The following is a 20,025-nucleotide window of genomic DNA, read 5'->3' on the forward strand; positions in this document are numbered from 1 at the left end:
GAAGAGGAGACTGGAAGGAAAAGAATACTGATACAGTAGGGGGTACTCCCAGGAATGGGAACCTCAGCGGATGTATGATGAGTAAGATAGGATAAAGCAGTAAGATATTATTTAATTTAAGTAACTTGAATGTAGTTTAAGCTAGTATTTATTCAGTATATTTGTAGTTTGGTTTTAGTTAAGCAGATCAATTTGTTTCGGTAGAATAGTGGGTTGTTTATTAACAATGGTACTGTGTTATGGCATTGTTCTTTATACTGTTTTTTTCTGTTTTGATGGGTTTTTTTCTTTATATATAAATGTTTTGTAAAATATTTTAACATGTTTTTCAATAAAAATATTGATTAAAAAAACTGAAACGCATATTGCCTGAGGCAGTATCTGTTAGGTATAATCAAATTGGCCCTCAAACCCATCCCAACTAGATACCCCAGAGCCTGTGTCTTTACGACCACTCTGAAAAAAACCCCAAGGACAACATAACCTTGTTAAAGGAGCAGCAGCATCTGAGACACAAATCCTTGTGGATATTCAACCGCTGCATAAGAATACTATGTAAACAAGTGAGGACACACTGCAGCAAACCCAGAACTCCAGAAGGAACAACAGGAAACCTATTCAATGGATTTAAATGAAATGGCTAGCCCAATCGCACTATTCCACGATACTTATGCAACAAACCTAAAGAAGAAAATGACCAGACATGATACTGACCATACATCCCTAGGAATCTTGGTGGCCTTCAAACCAGTGATCACCATCCACCAGCCCCTCATAAAGACTCAACACCCATATCCAACAGGGTGATCTTTATCTACAAAAGGTAGAAGACAGAGGGTTGTGGTGGAGGGTTGTTTTTCAGACTGGAGGCCTGTGACCAGTGGAGTGCCACAAGGATCGATGCTGGGTCCTCTATTATTTGTCACTTACATAAATAATTTGGATGTGAGTATAAGAGGTACAATTAGTAAGTTTGCAGATGACACCAAAAGTGGAGGTGTAGTGGACAGCGAAGAAGGTTACCTCAGATTACAACAGGATCTGGACCAGATGGGCCAATGGGCTGAGAAGTGGTAGATGGAGTTTAATTCAGATAAATGCGAGGTGCTGCATTTTGAGAAAGCAAATCTTAGCAGGACTTATACACTTCATGGTCAGGTCCTAGGGAGAGTTGTTGAACAAAGAGACCTTGGAGTGCAGGTTCATAGCTCCTTGAAAGTGGAGTCACAGGTAGATAGGATAGTGAAGAAGGCATTTGGTATGCTTTCCTTTATTGGTCAGAATATTGAGTGCAGGATTTGGGAGGTCATGTTGCAACTGTACAGGACATCAGTTAGGCCACTGTTGGAATATTGTATGCAATTCTGTTCTCCTTCCTATGGGAAAGATGTTGTGAAACTTGAAAGGGTTCAGAAAAGATTTGCAAGGATGTTGCCACGGTTGGAGAATTTGAGCTAAAGGGAGAGGCTGAACAGGCTAGGACTGTTTTCCCTGGAGTGTTGGAGGCTGAGGGGTGACCTTATAGAGGTTTACAAGGTTATGAGAGGCATGGATAGGATAAATAGACAAAGCCTTTTCCCTGGGATCGGGAGCCCAGAACTAGAGGGCATAGGTTTAGGGTGAGACGGGAAAGATATAAAAACGACCAAAGGGGCAACTTTTTCATGCAGAGGGTGGTACATGTACGGAATGAGCTGCCAGAGGATGTGGTGGAGGCTGGTACAATTGCAACATTTAAGAGGCATTTATGAATAATGTAGGGATACGGGTCGGGTGCTGGCTGGTGGGACTAGATTGGGTTTGGATATCTGGTTGGCGTGGACAGGTTGGACTGAAGGGTCTGTTTCCATGCTGTACATCTCTTTGACTCTCTGACTCTAAGATACCCTGCAAGGACTGTGAGAAACACGACATCGGACAAACAGGAAGCAAACTGTCCATATGAGTGCATGAACATCCGCTCACCATTGTCAGACATTACCTGCACTCTCTCATTTCCAACCATACAGACAACTACGGACACAATTTCAACTGGGACAATGTAACCATCCCAGTACAAGCTAAGCAGGAACACGTGAGAGAATTTTTGACACTCTGTCCTGAACTCAACCAATTAACATATTGAACTGGAACTCATATACAAACCACTCAGATACAGAATTGCAAGGACCAAAAACCAGGGACATAAAAATGCAGGATGTGACAGGCCAGCAACACCGTGTCGAAGGTGCACGGATATTGTCACCGAGCAAGGCAACAAAATCTCTGCAGAAAACCACATCAGCTTGGCGAACGAGTCGCCGACTTCATCCACAACCTGAGCTACAAATCTATACAAAAACTTTTTAAAGATCTCTCAATGTCCTTCTTCAAAGGAAACAGCCAGCGTCATTGTTTTCCCCACCAACCACAACATCCAACTAATTCATTTATGAGCACCAACACTACTGCAGCTCCCCACTGCCACCAGTCTGCAGCATCAAGAATGACAGCACATGTGGAAAACAGAGCGCCTCAAATCCATCTCAAATTAGTGACTGCATTTAGAGAATTGTATTTGCATGATTCATGATATCCAAATGCACCAAAATGATTGGAGAAACATTGTTTTCTTTTGAGAGTTGTCACTGTTGGAATATGGAACACAAACCAGGCTATTCACATCAAGCAATGTCCCACCAATAACAATGTCTAAAAAATTAGTCCAATAATTTTTATTAAAATTGGTTGAAGGATAAATTCTCAGCAGCACATTGAAAGAGCTCCCACAATCCTCTTTGAAACAGCAAAAATAGAAAGCTGAGAGGCTAGATGTAGCGGGCCATGTTTGAATTTGTAAGCGAAAGACAATATCATTGCCTGTGCAGTACTCCTCCAGTATGGCACAGAACTATCAACTGTCACTTAAAAGCAAAATACTGCGGAAGGTGAAGTTCCGACACAAAGAAAATGCTGGAGAACCTCAGTTGGTCTGGTGGCATTTGTGGAGAGAGAAGCAATCTATGTTTCATGTCCATTGTGACTCTTCTTCAGAACTACTGTCAACCGATGATGTTGTGATCAAGCCTCTGAACCATGACGCAACCCCACAAATGACGACTAATAGAGAGGTGTACTCTTATTTTACGTTGTATTTATTCAGGATTAAACACACTTACAATGTTGTAATCGTTTCTTTGTTCTATTGACTCATTCCATCGCTGGTTATTAGATATAAATGTTAACGCTCTAGAAGTTTACATATATCGGATATTAGGAAGTGTTCATTGATGTTGGAAGGTACACAGCATTTGTTCACAAGAATGTTACCTGGACGTCAGGGGTGTTATTCTGAGTAGGATGATGTAAATTAGGACTGTAATCTCTGGAATTTTGGAAGTTACGGTGTGTACTCATCAAAGTCTTTACTGATATTATCAGGAAAAGACAGGGTGGATAAATATAAACTATTTCAATTTTGTTGGGGATATGAGAAATAACAGGCATTGTCTGAAAATTAGGGCCAGAATGTTTCAGAAAAGGTTTAGAAAGCTCTTCTGTGTGCAAAATGTGGAGATGCTTCTAGTTCTCTTGATAAACGACAACTGAAGATCAATTGTTAATTTCAAATTTGAGATAGCTAAATTTTTATTATGCAAAAAGGTACGTTGGAATCTGGGCCAGAGGTAGTAGATGGAGTTAGGCCACAGATTTACCATGATCTCATTGTAAGGTAGAACAAGCTGGAGGGGATGAATGGCCTACTCCTGTTCCTACATTCCTGTGTTAACAAGTTTGTTAAATTCTTCAGGTTTTCCTCCAATATTGAATTCAAAAATTCAATTTCACACTGTCCATATATAGCCTTAGGTTATAGTCCAACAGGTTTATTTGGAAACACTAGCTTTTGGAGCGCTGCTGAGCAGTGCTCCGAAAGCTAGGTGCTTCCAATTAAACCTGGTGTTTTGTGATTTTTAACTTTGTACACCCCAGTCCATAAATTTTAAATTTCAAACAATAAATGTACACCTGATAACTCTTTTTGTATCTACTTTGGAATTCTCATTCATGACTAAATCTTTGCTCTTATAAAATAAGACACTGCATTGGTGAGCAATCACAAATCAGATCACGCATTATGCTAATGGTTGTTCCATTGGACTGCATTACAGTCTCCATCTCAGAGTAGGAATCAATCACTGATACAATATAGATAGACTGCAGATAAATGCACAAACGCATGTACACAGGATCAGAATATAAACACATATGATAAATACATACACAATGTATCAGCACAGACATGATTGAAGCGTAGAAGGTTGAGAAAGGACCTTATAGCAGTTTATAAAATCATGAGGGGTATGGATATCATTAATGGTACCTGCCTTTCCCGAGGATGGGGGATTTAAAGACTCGTGACACGATATAGCACACCAGTGATAATTGCATACATATCTGTACACAGACCAAACAAATAAGCATGAAATTTAAGTATCAAAGTTTTAAAAAATATTCTCTATTAAAAATTATAAACTAGATCGAAGTAATTTACTTATTGTCCTTGTTGAGAATGCTCCTTACAAGCAGGTTAGACATGTTCTAACAGCGTGGGAACAAAGAGGAAGGTCAAGGACAGAGGGCTCTGTGATCCAATGACAACAGGAAATACTCACACCTTCCATTCTGAAACAATGGAGTCAGAGAGATCAAAAGGCCCTTCAGTCCTTCGAGTCTGCACCAATTAAAAACAACCACCTGACTACTCTAATCCCATTTTCCAGCACTTGGCCCATAGCCTTGTATGTCTTGGCATTGCAGGTGCACATATAAATGCTTCTTAAATGCACTGAGGATTTTTTTTGCCTCTACCAGCCTTACAGGCAGTTCCAGATCCTCACCTTCCTCTACATGAAAACATTTTTCCTCACATCTCCTTTAAACCTCCAGCCCCTTGCTTATAATCTATGCACCCTGGGTATTGGCCCTTCCATCAAGGAGAAACATTTCTTCCTGTCTATGACTCTCATAATTTTAAACATCTCTATCATGTCCCCTCTCAGTGTCCTCTGCTCTCAGGAAAACAACACCATTGTGTTCTGAGGAAGATCACTCAACCCAAAGCATTAACTTTAATTTGTCTCTACAGATGTTGCCAGACCTGCTGAGATTTTCCAGCAATCTCTGTTTTTGTTTCAGATTTACAGCATCTGTGGCCCTTTTGGTTCCAATTCTGTCTAATCTCTCTTTCCATCCTGGGAAATTTCCTTTGCACCCTGTTCAGTCCCATTACATACCTTTGACAATGTGGTTTCCAGAACCATATACAATACTCTAGCTGCAGCATAACCAATCGTTTAGACAGTTCTAACAGAACTTTCAGCCCTTAAACTCAGCAAATACAACAAAGAATGCAATGAGATTTCTTCATAAGTTTATCTATCTGTCCTCATAACTTAAGGATCTGTTTTACAGGCACACCTAAGTTCTGTCCCATCCTTGGAGCTTTGGAGGGTCCAGCAGTCATCTGGTATTCCCCTAAGGTGCTTGTCCTCACCTTTTCATCACCATCACGCAGAACAATCTGCAAACAATCCATTCTGAGAGTGTCAATGATTGTGAAGGATATCTCAGTAAATCCGCCCCAAACCTGTTGCCATTATAACTTTAATTTGCAAAATTATTTTCCGTCTTTTCATTATGGTGATTTTTTAATGATTATTTTATTGATTTTTTTAGTCACAATTGGTCATATCCCAAACAATTCCAACAGGGGGAGCATGGAGACAATGTTCCCCTGTGATTCCACAGTTGCTTTATATTATTGTTTCCAGGAGATGCACAGGAGACATGGTGTCTTCATTTGAGTTGATCATTGGGCATTAAAATTCTGTTGTAAATTCTCAAAGTGGATGTTAAAACGGATCAATTCTATTCAACTCAGCTGCAGAGAGAATCTGGCTGACATCCCTCTCAGTTACAAATCCATACTGCCAGCTTTTTAACTTTACACATGGCAGTAGTGTTAAATCACCGCGTTATGATCCCAGCTGATGTTATTACTGGAGAATTCAGTTCCCTGCCTGGAATCGTATTTATTTTAACAAGGTTGAAACATAAGTACGGAATCAGGCAGATTTCTGGTTAACCAGGAAACAAGTTAATGAACAAAAGAAATGAAGATGGAACAGAATGAACCAATCAACACACAGCAATCAATGATATTGAAACAGATATAAATCACAAATCCTACATCACACCCATCCATCCCTCGAGGTATAAAACGGTCACTGCAGGATGTGACCCAACCAGCCAAGAGCAGAGATCAGGAATTCAGACCAACATCCACCATAATTACCATTCAATGCAATATGACACAGCCACCTTGAAAGTTAGCACTTGGAAAGTAACATTATACGGAGATTGGAACAATAGATGTACACAAGTCACAATATAAATGAATCCACCGACATGAAAGTAGCATCAAAGATATAACCCGAAAAAAACTAACATGAAAGATTGCAAAGTTCGATTAATTTTGTTTTATAGGAGTGAAGATCTCATTGAGCACAGGTACATCTGTGTCTCATCATTCATTCTGCGATCACAAATCAGGGCTAGAGTTCAGGATCTGTAATCCAACAGCTTCTGTATTTCTTGTTGCCTTCTCCAGAATCCTGCTGCTTGATTTCTAACAAGAGGCAAAGAATTACTTCAAATTTAATCCTTCAAGGGTAAACATTCAGAAGGAAGTGATGGACAAAGGAAATTTTACGAATGGACAAGGAAACAGAGTTTGACTCATGTACCGCTGACTCATGGTGGATAAGATCATTTCAACAGTTGAAACTGATTTTTTTTCCTATTTCTGGGGAGTTAGCTTTGTAAGGATTAGAGAGAAAACTTTGAACCTTCTCACTGGGTTTGCTCACAAATAGCAATGTTAAGTTACAAGACGTGCCTTTTCTAAAATCGAAAGCAAGGACATAGAGCCAACAAAATGACTGCAAATGTAAACTCCGTGACTGTTGTTCCGGATCAAATCAGACCCCACCCCCTCAAAATATTTGGAAGGTAACCTAGACCCTGATTTTGTCTAATTTTAACATCTAATGTAACTTACTGTGTGCCAGATGCTGTTCCAGATGCAATTTGATTGGTCAAACTACTCGATGTTACGCAAAACAGAATTTATCGAAACACTATTGTTAAAATACACAGATGAAAGAAGAACTTGGAATAACTTAACTATACTGGAAAACTTAACAGAATAATAGATGCTGTAAACATTAGTAATTAATGCTTCCAGTATAGTAATGTCCAACAAATCCACCCCTTGGCAAAACGTCTAATTCAGAAAATCTGATTTGTCTCACAGCAGAGAGAAACCCCAGCTCCTAGCTGTAACCGAAAGAGAGTAAAGACAGCTTCTAATTCTCCAAAACCCCAGCAACTTTGGTTTCTGAGAAAAGATTTACAAACCAAACCATAATTCCCTGAGATTGTCTCAGTCTGAAGGCGAGATGCTAAAACAAAATGACAGCGGTTTAGGAGAAACCTATTTTCCCCATTTCACTAATACACAGGAACAGGGTTTAGAAGTGAGATTCAACTCTACTCTGTTTGTGTTAGTGACCTGACATCCTCACCTGTACACCAATGTGCTTTGAAGGTGACAATTCTGAGGCAGGCGATTAAGCCCGACCCCCTACACTGTACTGGAGAAAGAGAGAGTAAAGAATCTCTCTCTGAGGTCTGACAGGTAGCCACTGACAAAAAGAACCAGGACAAAGGACTTTCAATCAACCTTCAAAGCCAAGAATCTCAAAATCAACTGTTCATTGTTAAAATATAAATTCATCCAATTAAGGAGAGAAGTTTCCACATGGGAGGGAATTCTTTGTAAGATGAGATTGTGGTGATTAATTGAGGGAGTGGGTGAATAACGAAGTGGAGCCAGTTCTTCCTGTTCACCCAGGAGCTCATCAATTTGGGCTAGCCCATCTCGCAAGGTACTAACTTGGTGAACCTTGGTTGGGTCTTGTCAGAATCGGATCGGCCAGCGAGCAGTGAAACCCAGCTGATAGGCTTCAGCAAATAGAAGGAACTAACCTGGCAGAAATTATAAACTGCAGTTCTTGACATCATTGGAAGATACTTGCACAATTTTAATTTCACCCAAGTGTTCATGGCCTTGAAAAACCCCTTCCTCAAATACAAGTCAAATAGGTTTCTCTCAAACAGTCTTTTTCTTGGAGCTGACTGAGATTTGAACATCAGTGAAGCAGCGAAACCAAACCTGCCCCAGAGGTTGTGGTTTACTTTGTGACAAGTGGATTTCCGAATCCCAACTCAACTGAAGCCTTCTCGAGACATCAGATCGCTAACATCAAGAATTACAGCAACAAGAATCAGAGCAAACAGTAAATATTCAGGAGGTATCTTCAGTTCATTATAATTTTACAGCTCTTGGTTTAATTATTCAAATATTGTTTTTTGACATTTTTCAATAACATAATTTACAAGAGGAGTATTTGTAAGAATCAATGAAAACTGTTCAAAGAACAGCATCCTTGTTTGTGCATGTCCACTCATTGATAAACAGGGAAGGAACTATTTGCTTTTCCTGATTTCTTCCTTGGGGATAATGGGAATAAAAAGGGTTTCTGACAGGAAAGTCCGGAAAAAAAATCAAGGCTTATAATTTCATCCAATTTTGATAAATTGATCTGTTGCACTCTACTCATTATGATTCTTTTAAATGGGTTTAATGAACAATTTATTAATCACAAACAACAATTCAGTTTGGACCACTAATATCTGTCCAAAGGCACCAGTTTCCTCAGCGACAATTGACAGTTAAATCAGGATTTTTAAAAAAATTCTTACTCTGTTTATCTTCTTCATGTGGAAGATAAGGCCAACCACAAAGACCAGTTTAGTAATCAAGTGAACAGAAACTGCGATGGTCCAAATGACTGGAACTGGCCTCATGCTCACTGTGAACAAGAAAGTGGTTGATAACAGTTAAAGTCTCCATCTCATTCAAAGTTGAAAATTAAATTAAATTAATTCAATGAAATTAATCAGCTTTGTGTGAATGAAAAAAGGAGTGTGGAAAGTAATTGAATCATTTGTTTACTTTTACTGACTCGATGTAAAAGTGTTATGTTTGCCACAGTGGATGAAACCAAACTCACCACTGAGATTGCCCAGGTGGTGAGCTCTCGATCTCAGCTGTATTGTGCCATCAAGGCGTGAAACAGCCACAGCTCTGAAATTGGAAACTATTTTCAAACCAGAAGTATACTCAGAAATGCAATGTTGGTGATATTATTCATATCCAGCCTTGCAACTATGGATGGTTCAGAATGTTTCATGACAAGAATAACATTTTTCTCAGGCACGTTACATTTAAAATTGTAGTGCAATATCTCAATCCACTCCTGTAACACGCGATCAGGTAATGAATAAAGTAATTGCACAATTTACTCAGACAGACAGAGTCCTGATACACTTCTGCTGAATTGAGTCAGGTCCCATCGCCTGGACATGGTCAAGATTTTAATCGATGAAATGAAACATTCGATATGATCTGTCATGAAATCTGGAGATCAATCACCATCATATTACTGTCCACGTCAAAGTAGATTTCTTCTCTGATGCCTAGTTTACAATTTCTTTTTGGTCATTGTTTATAATAATCTGTAATCCTGCTGATCGGGAAGTGAGTGGTTGACTCTGAACCATCCCCAACATCATCAGTCAAATTTACATCACTGATCAATTCAAACGTTAATGTGAATTTTTTTTCCCTTCCAAAGATGAGAAGCTGTTCAAAACAAACTGCTCTGTGACCTCTTCTGCTCCCGAGATAAAAAGTGGCTGATTACCACTCACAGAAGAATGTTATCCCTTGTGGATGGCATACCACACTGTAGACAGGTCTATGTTTCACCCTTCCAGGAATGTACAGAAAGCCACATCGAGAAACCAAATGCAACCCCTGGTCTGTGTGTATTAGTGGGCTGGTGTGCTCGTGTGGAATTATGTGCTGTTAATCTCACAGTTTGAGAACAACCATTATATACCACTCTGCTGCAGGTAAACAATGTCAGAAGTGTTGGAGAGTTATGGAATTGATATGATTGAGGGGTGGAGACAGAATAACATCATATTTTTCAATCATTATACATAGAATCTAATGGAATGCAATGAAGTCTGCATAATTCCAGTCCACTACAAGCAAGGTGTATTAAAGTTGATAGTGGGGATTCAACCTTATATAAACGTAATTGGCACAAATACACATTTTCAGTTGCTTGCAGAGCTAAATTGTGAACCCTCAGTAATGTGAAACATAAAAGAGGATGAAAAGGAAGTCATTTTCATTTTAAAAGAAATAACTAAAAATGCATTTCAAATAAAATCTGAGACACTTACTGTAAAGCTTCAGATCATAAGGAATTAAAACCTTGGGTACGTTTTCATGAAACAAAATACATGCCCAGTAGCTGCTGTCTCTATCAAATTCCTGAGTAATCAGCTGTAAATTATCCCCTTCCTGCTTCTGTTCCTTGAATGTTTTTGCTGCAACAATTTTACCACCGCTATCAATCCAAGCAAGTCTCATGGATTCAGTGACATCAGAGACAGAACAGGTCAGGGTAACAGAGCCTCCCTCAGTCTCTGCATCAGAGAGTTCCGCTGTGACTGTGTAAACAAGAAAATCATTTAGATTTTAAACAATGACTCGATCAATGAAAGCATCATCAACATTTTATCCCCTACCTTTAACTGTGATCAGGTTAATGGTCAAATGATTATTTGATCCCTGAAAACATCTGTAAACTCCTGCATCTTCAAACAGGACAGGCACAATCCGCACACTGAAAAACCTGTCAGTGAAACTGCTCACTGGAGGGACCAATCGACTCCCAAAGTAGGTCCTGTTTATGTTGACAGGCTTTGATTTGTAAGTGAAAGCAATTTCTTGATCTTCATCCTTTAAAGGTGAAGACCAGGTCCATTTAGTTTTTATTATCGTAGAATCGACTTCACAAATCAGCTCGACTTCACTGCGATCTGTGACTGACCGATAAAGTGTGTATTTTTTATCACGTAAATCTGCAACAAAGAGAAACCGAAGATTGTTACAGTCACTGATAAACACAGGGGTGGAAATTCAATGAGGCCAAGTATCATCTTCTTCCCTTTTGTCATCTGGGAGAACATTACTGGGCTAGTGAGATTGATTAGGATCTGAGTACACTGGCTATTCACCCAGGCTATTTTTGAATTAAGTAAGGGGTTGTGGTACAAAGTCAATCTTCCCTCAAGATAATCTCCTTGTCCAAGTGATATCATTTCCACAAGGCCTGGAGGCAATATTTAATTGGTTAAATAAAATCAAAATGTTGCAGATGCTGGAGATTTGAAATAAAAATAGAAAGGGCTGGAGTAACTCTGGCAACATCTTTGAAGAAAAAAATGGCATTTACAAACCCAAGTCCAATATGTCTTTTCTTTGGATCTGAATTAGTTGAACTACTTCAGCAATGAAACATCAAGAAATGTCTCATAATCATTCTCTTGGATGCTTATTATCTCAATGGGATGTTATTTCATGGTCCAATGGAAATAGAAACACAGACAGGTCCATCAAAGTTTGCTACATCAAAGAGTGAGGGCAAACTTGGATGAGCCTCAGACCTTTAGACAGTAGAAGAGCAAAGAGAAGTTAATTTGTTTAAGGCAAGCAGTTGATCAGCTGGTCCTAATCACACATAGATACCAAATGATAGGCATTGACACTGATGCAGGAAATATTAGACAGTTTAACATTTGGTTTGAGGCTGGGAAACTCAAATCACCCCCTGCAACCAAAGACCTTAAAGAGCACCTTCCAAATCTTTTAAGACTTCCTTCAAGAAGGGCAAGGATAGCAGATATGTGGGAACACCACCAGCTGCAATGTCACATGAAGAAATGAACCATTAAACACTGTCCAATGTGACAAGTTGCTTGGTATTCCACACGCCACACGAAGAATACCATTTCATAATGCAGCTGAATTCATTCTCAGGAAAGGTTTACACTTGGTCAGGGTCCAATTCATCTGGGATCGTTGTTACGACTACTAATAAAGCTGCAGAGGCGTCCTGAAAATCTATATCCATTCTGTTTACAGTCTTCATAGCTCTCACATTCCTGCCTCACTGTCAGGGATAAATGCTTTTCAAGGATGGTTGCTCGGAGATAATGATGATATATTCCTGGGGCCAAATGTACATATAAGGTAACATGCCCTTCCACCAGAGACATTGCACCGCAGACAATAGGCGTTCCCAGTTTTGAATGCTTTGTTAAATCTGGAGGGGTCTGTCAGAACAGGTGGAGTCCTTCAATATAACTAGTACTACACTGGCTCCAACATAAATGCATTTGGCTGTCTCCATGTACAGTTGTGGGTGCTATGGATAAGCAGGATAAATCAGAAAGGTGTTCATGTCGATCAGAGTGATGCCTGTCGGATTGAGTTGGGAGTGTGGGCCAACTGATAGTCAGGTCTTCTCATGGGGCATCATTGGATCTTCAGGAGAGTCAAGTGCAGCAGGATGCTCAGTGACTGCCTGAAATACACTCCCTCACTTTTACCATTAATGACCAGCATTAGCAGCAAGGTGACAGAGGAATAAGAGACAAGGTTCACAAATAACCAATTTAAATCACAAGGGATCTTCTTCTTACATCCCTTGGCTATGCCTTCCTTCACTCAGGTACAGTAAATGATCGTCTCTGAGTGTAAGAACACTGAGAACTTTTCGAAGTCACTGGTTCCATTGAAAGAATGTCCCAGAAAAGACCCAAATCTTGTTCAGTGTCAGCACCTTCAATCAGTTTGTACTTTCAATTGCATTGGCCTTAATTTCATTTGATTTTTGGTTTTTGCTTTTGTTTTATGAACTGATATAAATTGAAATGATTCTAGCAAATTCTCCTGATAGGTGGCATGAATTCATAAATTCACCATTTTATGATATCAATAACCAGAACAGAGACAAAGATCATGTTCTGCATTAGAATCTGACAGTGTTAAAGTGCTCACTCTATTTTGTGGGGAATGGTTTTATATCAGTGACTATTGATCATCTACTTATGGTAGTTCTGGACTTACTGTGATTCACATCAATGTTTGTGCTTCCAGTGAGAATAATGGAGTTATTTTCCTGTACTTCCCATGTATATAAATTCTGATTTTCGGTTCCAGCATGTCTAATGATGAGATAGACTGTGTTATTCAGTTGGATCTCTTCAGTGTTGATCCTCCTGTTTTCCTGAGAAGAGTTTCTCTGTTTCCACTGAAGATTGACAGTGTCTGAGAGTCTGGAGATGGTGCAGCTGAGGGTGATGTCACTGCCCATTACAGGCCACTGTGAATCAATCTCAACTGTAAAACAGAGACATGAAGCTTATACATCTCAGAAAGCTCTTTCATGCTTATCATTCACATTTCCCAGTTTTGTTCACAGATGATTTCCCTTCGCATCTCCCTTTTCCTTTTCTACCTGCAGTTTCTTGGCAATATTACCCAAAAACATGGCTTGAAATTAGTTGAGATTCTGAAAGATTTGCATGTTCTCTATAGTGCTTGTTGGAAACTCAAGATGACTTTCTGGGGAAGGTTATTGAACCATTTGCCAAACAGGCATTAATGAGGCCATTGTCCCAACTTCACCTGAAATCAAGACATTGGAGATGGAAGTCCTGCTCAGCAAGAGTGTGTGCTTTTCTCGGATTAGGGTAGCAGTGCTAATGGTTCAGAGTGGTCAGAGGCAAGGGTGTAAGGGGTTTCTTCCAGCAAACACCCTCTTGTCTGATGTCTATTCCCTTGATCATTGGTACTGGCTGCCATTGATCAATGTAGTGAAACTCCAGCCCCAAGGTGACTTCCTGCCCAATGATTGACAACCTCCATGAACACTGCTTGGTGACAGGCCCTTCTGTTTCTGAGTTAAGCCCAGCAGTGTGGAATGAGACCCTTGAATTATCTTGAAGTATTCACTTAAAGGCTGTATCGATTGTAATGAGATCAGCCTGGTGTATGACACGAATATGAGACAGCTAATTGTCACCATTAATCTGGTCCAATCAGGGAGCCCTCACTGATAGATGACAAAGGAGTATCAGACATCATAGAATCATAGAATCCCGACAATGTGGAAACAGGCCATTCAGCCCAACAAGTCCACATTGACCGTCCGAAGAGTAACTCACCCAGGCCCCTTCCCCTAACCTATTACTCTACATTTCCCCTTACTAATGCACCTAACCTATACATCCCTGAACACTACAGACAATTTCTTCACTTTGACACCTGGCTCTAGGGGAGATGGATCAGAGTCAAGGACTCTTCACATGGAAATAAAAGGTGACATTCTGATAGAAGACCAGCCTCTGTGGAGTATTTTGAGGCAGCTTGACAAAAGGATCAACCATGGGTCCAACTGGCCAGAATGTGATTATGGTGAACGTGAGAATGCAGCAATGTTTGAGTGAGTCACATTGCACCCTATTCAGTGCCTTTCTGTCCCAACGCTCAGTCCTTCCAAGTGTGGAACATTCTATCCATTGGGTCAGCTTCTACATGTCTATTCATGACACTCTGATCAGTATGTCTACCTTCGCTCACATTTGCTTCTGTGTTGTCACAATGTTGATATTACCTCTACTCTTCGATCAGATGCAATTTGTTCCAGTTACATAATCAAAAGGCCAAAGTCATCATCATCATCGGCGTTCACATTGAACACCGTACTGATACCTGCAGCTCTGTCTCTCTCCGTGGCAACTTTCTCTTCAATTATATGAAAATGGAGAAAAGATTGAGAACAAAAGCTAATGATAAGAATCAGAATTAATTATCCTCAATCCATCCACTTAATTTAATGACCAGACTGTTTTTACTATCTTCTTTTTTTTAATTGAGTTAGTTATTCTAGTTTAGGTGGTTAAATATTGAGAAGTATAGATTAGATTCCCTAATGTATGGAAACAGACCATTTTTCCCAACAGGTCCACACCAACTCTCTGAACAGTTACCCACCCAGACCCATTCCTCTACCCTATAGTGACCCCTGACTAAGGCACCTAACATTATGGCCAATTTAGCATGATCACCACGTCTTTGGATTGTGGAAGGAAATCCAGGCAGACATGGGAAAAATGTACAAACTCCATCGAGACAGTGACCTCAGGCGGGAATCAAACTCAGGTCCCTGGCACTGTGAGGCTGTAGTGCTAAACACCGAGCCACTGTGCCACCCGGTATGAAACAGTTTCATTTTTGATCGCTGTACCAAACTCCATTCCCTAACTGCTGACACCATCTCACTCTCCTTGGAATCTTTGAGATTAACTTGGACAGCTTGTAAATTTAGAGTGTGCTTGCCCTGTGATTATAGAGGAAAAGGCTAAGATTGAATATGGGAACAATAAACTATATCATGAGTGATTTAAAAAATCACATGTTGATGAGCTGACTCTGGAGAGCAATGCAACAATTGAGATCTTGCCCTAACTCTATGCAGCGAAGAGAATGTAAATAACCTGTTATCTTAAATGGGTTGGATTCCAACAAACACTTTTTTGAAAACAGTGGATGCAAAGTCTATGCAGTTGAGCAATATTAGTTTAAGAGATCATTTTATGACTGTGGAGTAAAGAGCACAAAAAGAGATGGAAGAGTGCTAAGTCTAAGTCTATAAGCTATATAGCACATGAATACATTCTTCCCGTTCAAAGACCTTAAACTCCAGCAACTTCACTTTAATAAGATAATTGACCCAGTCTCATCTAAGGTTCCCACCACTACAATCGTGAGATTGAGTTTCCAATTCCTATTTGTACTATGACTCAATAGGAATGGATTCCAACAATCTATGAATTTCCATGGATTGACAGAAAATCATTTTATTCAACCCTTTCCACTCCTTCTTACTTACCTTTGATCACAAATAGCTCAATCTGTTTCAGGATCTTCTTAATGGGCTCTGTTTGAGTCCAGCTAAACAATCCACCAAGTTCAAAGCTAGGATTTCTGATTAACAGATTGAGGGTACCATAGTGCTCATACATTCTTCGAGAAATGTCTGGTGTATCATTGTAATCATCACTCCATTTTACAGCCCAATGCTGACCTTCTCTGTGAAAAGTTCCCAATTGTTTTATAGTTTGTTGTCCTGAATGTGGTCTCCATTCCCAGATAATGGAGCTATTTCCAGGATGGTCTGGTCCTTTCAATAAAAAGTACCCTTCCTGATGGAGAAAAAATGCTTCATTGAGGTTTCCTGTAAGGAAAGATGAAAATTGATAAAATGAGCTAATACATTTCAATGTCTATTTGTGTAATTATGAAGCCTACAGAAATTTTTTTTCAGTAAGTTCTTAATTATGATTCAGATATGACACAGCACGAACACACCAGAGTAAGAGACTTTGTAGTTCACAGAACAAAGGTCTTTGTGTTCAAGCTGTATTTAATTTTGTTTTGTGTGATATGGATGTCACAGGAAAGAACAGCACTTGTTGTTTATCTCTAATTGCCCTTGAGCCAAACAGGTTTTTTTCTGTCATCTCATAGATATCCCATGAGAGATGGAATGGTTGGAGATCTAATCTTGGGGAATAAAGACGGTCAAGTGATTGAAGCATCAGTGAGCAAGCATTTTGTGGATGGTGACCGTAACTCTGTAAGTTTTAAGGTCATGTTGTGTAGCAAGTGGAACCAAGTGGACTTATTTGACTACGAGGTACTTGAATGGTGTAGTTAAACTGGGCCAATCATCATTTCCTGATGAAGGTTTCTGGCCCGAAACGTCGAATTTCCTGTTCCTTGGATGCTGCCTAACCTGCTGTGCTTTAACCAGCAACACATTTTCAGCTCTGATCTCCAGCATCTGCAGACCTCACTTTTTACCCAATCAGGAAAGGTTTGGCTGACCAATAGAACCAGAGGAACCCCAGGCAGGTACCAGGGCAGGCTGCCCTCGAGGTAGCTGAAAGGTGCTGAGGGCGGTTAGTGAAGCCGGAAGGTGGGTAGGCCATCCTGACCGCTGTCACCCCGGGCAAGTACCGGGGCGGGCTGTCCTAGAGGTAGTCGAAAGCTGTGTCAGGGTGGACCGAGAACTGGAAGGGGCATGGGGTAGACCGAGAGCCGGAAGGTGCGTAGTGGTGGGCTGCCTTAGAGTGGTCGGAAGGTGGGTGGGGTGGGGGCTTGCTGGGTCTGTATTGTCTACACTTTTTATGTAACAGGATTGTCTTATGCATAAATGTCATTGTTGCTGTCTTTTCATATGTGAAACTGGGATTTGAAGTTGTCCTCATCTCTCTGTAAACTTGTTGAACAGTAGGGTTTGGGGCCTGGCTTTGCTGTTCCTCTCCCTTGTAAAATTGCTGTTGCATACAGCTGTAAATGTTAACTGTTTTTCTGTCAACTCTTTTCTAATTGTTTAATAAAATTTTAAAAAATAGAACCGGGTATCCCCAGGCAGGTACCGGGGCGGGCTGTCCGAGAGGTGGTCGAAAGCTGTGTCAGTGTGGACCGAGAACTGGGAGGGACATTAGGTGGATCGAGAGCCAGAAGATGCGTAGGAGTGGGCTGCCTTCGAGTGGCCGGAAGGTGGGAGGGGCGGAGCTAGCTGGGTCTGTTTTGTATGCATTTTTTTTGTGTAATTCGATTGTCTTTTTATGTACAAATGTCATTGTTGCTGTCTTGTCATGCTTGAAACTGGGATATGGGGCTTGTCCTCATCTCCCTCTAAACTAGTTGAACGGTCGAGTTTGGGGCCTAGCTTTGCTGCTCCTCTCCCTTGTAAAATTGCTGCTGTATAGAGCTGTAAATGTTAACTGTTTTTTTTCTAAACTGTTTTGCAACGTTTAATAAAGTAATAAAAAAAATAGAACCGGGGAACCCCAGGCAGGTACCGGGCGGCTGTCCTGGGGGCGGCCAAAAGGTGCAAACTATGGGCACTGGACCCAAAGTGTACTCCCCACTGTCACCTCTGTCACCTGTCCTGCCCTATTTCCCAAGAGTTGTGCAGGGGTTTTAAAAATATATGTAATGAGGACCTGGTTGGCCATAGTCAATGTACAAAAAAAAGCCAGGCGATTAGAATCTCCTCAGTTCAGGGGGGAAAAATAACCAGGAAATTTTCACTGTGTCTTGCAACTACACACAAACAAGATGGATGCTGGGGAAATAAGCACTACCGCTGTATGGCAGAAATGTATTGTATTAAGATTAAAGAAAAAAATGGAGATTAGAATCTCTTTTATGCATCTGCACTTCTTTCGTTTTTTTTATTTTGCAATTAAAATTAATGTTTTGTTAAATGGTCACCCATTTCCCATAGAGGTTGATTCTGGTGCAGCTGTATCTGTGTTTGCAGAATCTGTATTTAATAACATTTGTTCGGGACTCCAACTTTTAAGCTTGCGGGAAGCCTCACCCAGACTGAGAACATACCCTGAATATGCAACAGTTTCCCAGGGTATGATGTCAGTTCCAGTCTCCTGTGAGAAGCAAGTGGTGCAGTTACCCCTGATGGTAGTAAAAAGGTTGGGGCTGAGCTTATTGGGGTGGGATTGTTTGAGAAAGATTCACTTTGATTGGCTCAATACTTTTCAATCGGAAAATGGCTACCTCAAGTGAAGTCCAAGTAAAATACCCAGGAATTTTTCAAGAAGTGGTTAGAATTATCAGAGGCCAAGCTACTTTACCTGTTGACTAGGATGCAATTCCAAGATTTTGCAAGGCCTGCTCAGTGCCTTGTGCCTTGCGGGCAAAAGTAGAGGTAGAAATCAGGAGGCTGGAGAGTGAAAGAATCACCAAACCAGTGCAGTTTGCAGAATAAGCATTGTCAGTCACACTGACTGTGAAGCCTAATGACTCGGTTTTCTGTTGTGGGGGATTTTATGCAAATAGTAAACAGCTTTTTGCAGCTGGGTAAATATGTGGTCCCTCACATAGAGGACTTACGTGCAAATTTGATGGGGATGGGGGCTATCGTTTACGAAACTGGACTTGAGCCACATCAATCTGAAATTGCCACTGGATGAGAAGTCCCAGGAGTGAGGTATGCTAAAATTAATACCCACAAGGGTTTATATCAATATGCAAGCCTGCCATTTGAGGTGTCATCAGCCCATGCCCTTTTCCAATGCACCATGGAGAACATTTTACAAGGGTTGCCCTAGGTTGCTATTTATCTGAATGATGTATTAATAACAGGGAAGAACCAACAAAGAGCACTTGGAGAACGTGGACATATTCCTTAAACATTTCTCCCAGGTGGCGTATACCTTGGATGAGAAAAAATGTATGTTCCAGGCACCCCAAGTGTCCTGCCTGATGTACAGAGTCGATAAAAGCAAGGGAAGTGAAAAAGCAGTTATCATCACCTCGGGTGTTGGCAAACCATGAACTGACGCGACTGGTGGTGCTGACGTGTGATGCCTTCCTGAGGGATATCAGGATAGCGTTGGCTCACCAGTGGCCAAACAGTGAGGAATGCCCAATAGCATGTGCTTCCTCGAGTTTGGCTCATAATGAATACAAGTATGCCCAGAGAGAGGAGGAAACTTTTGCTAAAGCCTTCGCTGTGAAGAGGGTTCACCAGTACCTTTATGGACAGGAAATTGTCATAGTAAGAGATCACAAACTTGTGCTAGAACTACTGAAGGACATGCTGCCAATAGCTTCCGGTAGAGTTCAGCATTGGGCCTTTATAGATAACAGACAATAAACAATAGGTGCAGGAGTAGGCCATTCTGCCCTTCGAGCCTGCACCACCATTCATTATGATCATGGCTGATCGTCCTCAATCAGTATCCCGTTCCTGCCTTATCTCCATAATCCTTGATTCCACTATCTTTGAGAGCTCTATCCAACTCTTTCGTTAACGAATCCAGAGACTGGGCCTCCACTGCCTTCTGGGGCAGAGCATTCCACACAGCCACCACTCTCTGTGTGAAGAAGTTTCTCCT

The 20,025-nt window shown here is 40.7% G+C and overlaps 1 protein-coding gene across 1 annotated transcript in view; it reads right to left on the minus strand.

Annotated features, from left to right (window-relative positions):
• Window positions 1–3,062: 3,062 nt before the first annotated feature.
• Window positions 3,063–20,025, minus strand: part of LOC132823470 (uncharacterized) — a 51,228-nt gene continuing 34,265 nt past the window's right edge. The window contains exons 8-13 of the mRNA XM_060837373.1: window positions 15,984–16,328; window positions 13,157–13,429; window positions 10,771–11,106; window positions 10,423–10,692; window positions 8,869–8,978; window positions 3,063–6,670 (exon numbers count right to left, since the gene is read on the minus strand). Of these exons, the coding sequence (XP_060693356.1) occupies window positions 6,584–6,670; window positions 8,869–8,978; window positions 10,423–10,692; window positions 10,771–11,106; window positions 13,157–13,429; window positions 15,984–16,328 (1,421 nt within the window). The 3' untranslated portion in view covers window positions 3,063–6,583. The remainder of the gene's footprint in view (window positions 6,671–8,868; window positions 8,979–10,422; window positions 10,693–10,770; window positions 11,107–13,156; window positions 13,430–15,983; window positions 16,329–20,025) is intronic.

The sequence above is a fragment of the Hemiscyllium ocellatum genome, chromosome 16, assembly GCF_020745735.1.
Source record: "Hemiscyllium ocellatum isolate sHemOce1 chromosome 16, sHemOce1.pat.X.cur, whole genome shotgun sequence".
Classification (NCBI taxonomy): Eukaryota; Metazoa; Chordata; class Chondrichthyes; order Orectolobiformes; family Hemiscylliidae; genus Hemiscyllium; species Hemiscyllium ocellatum.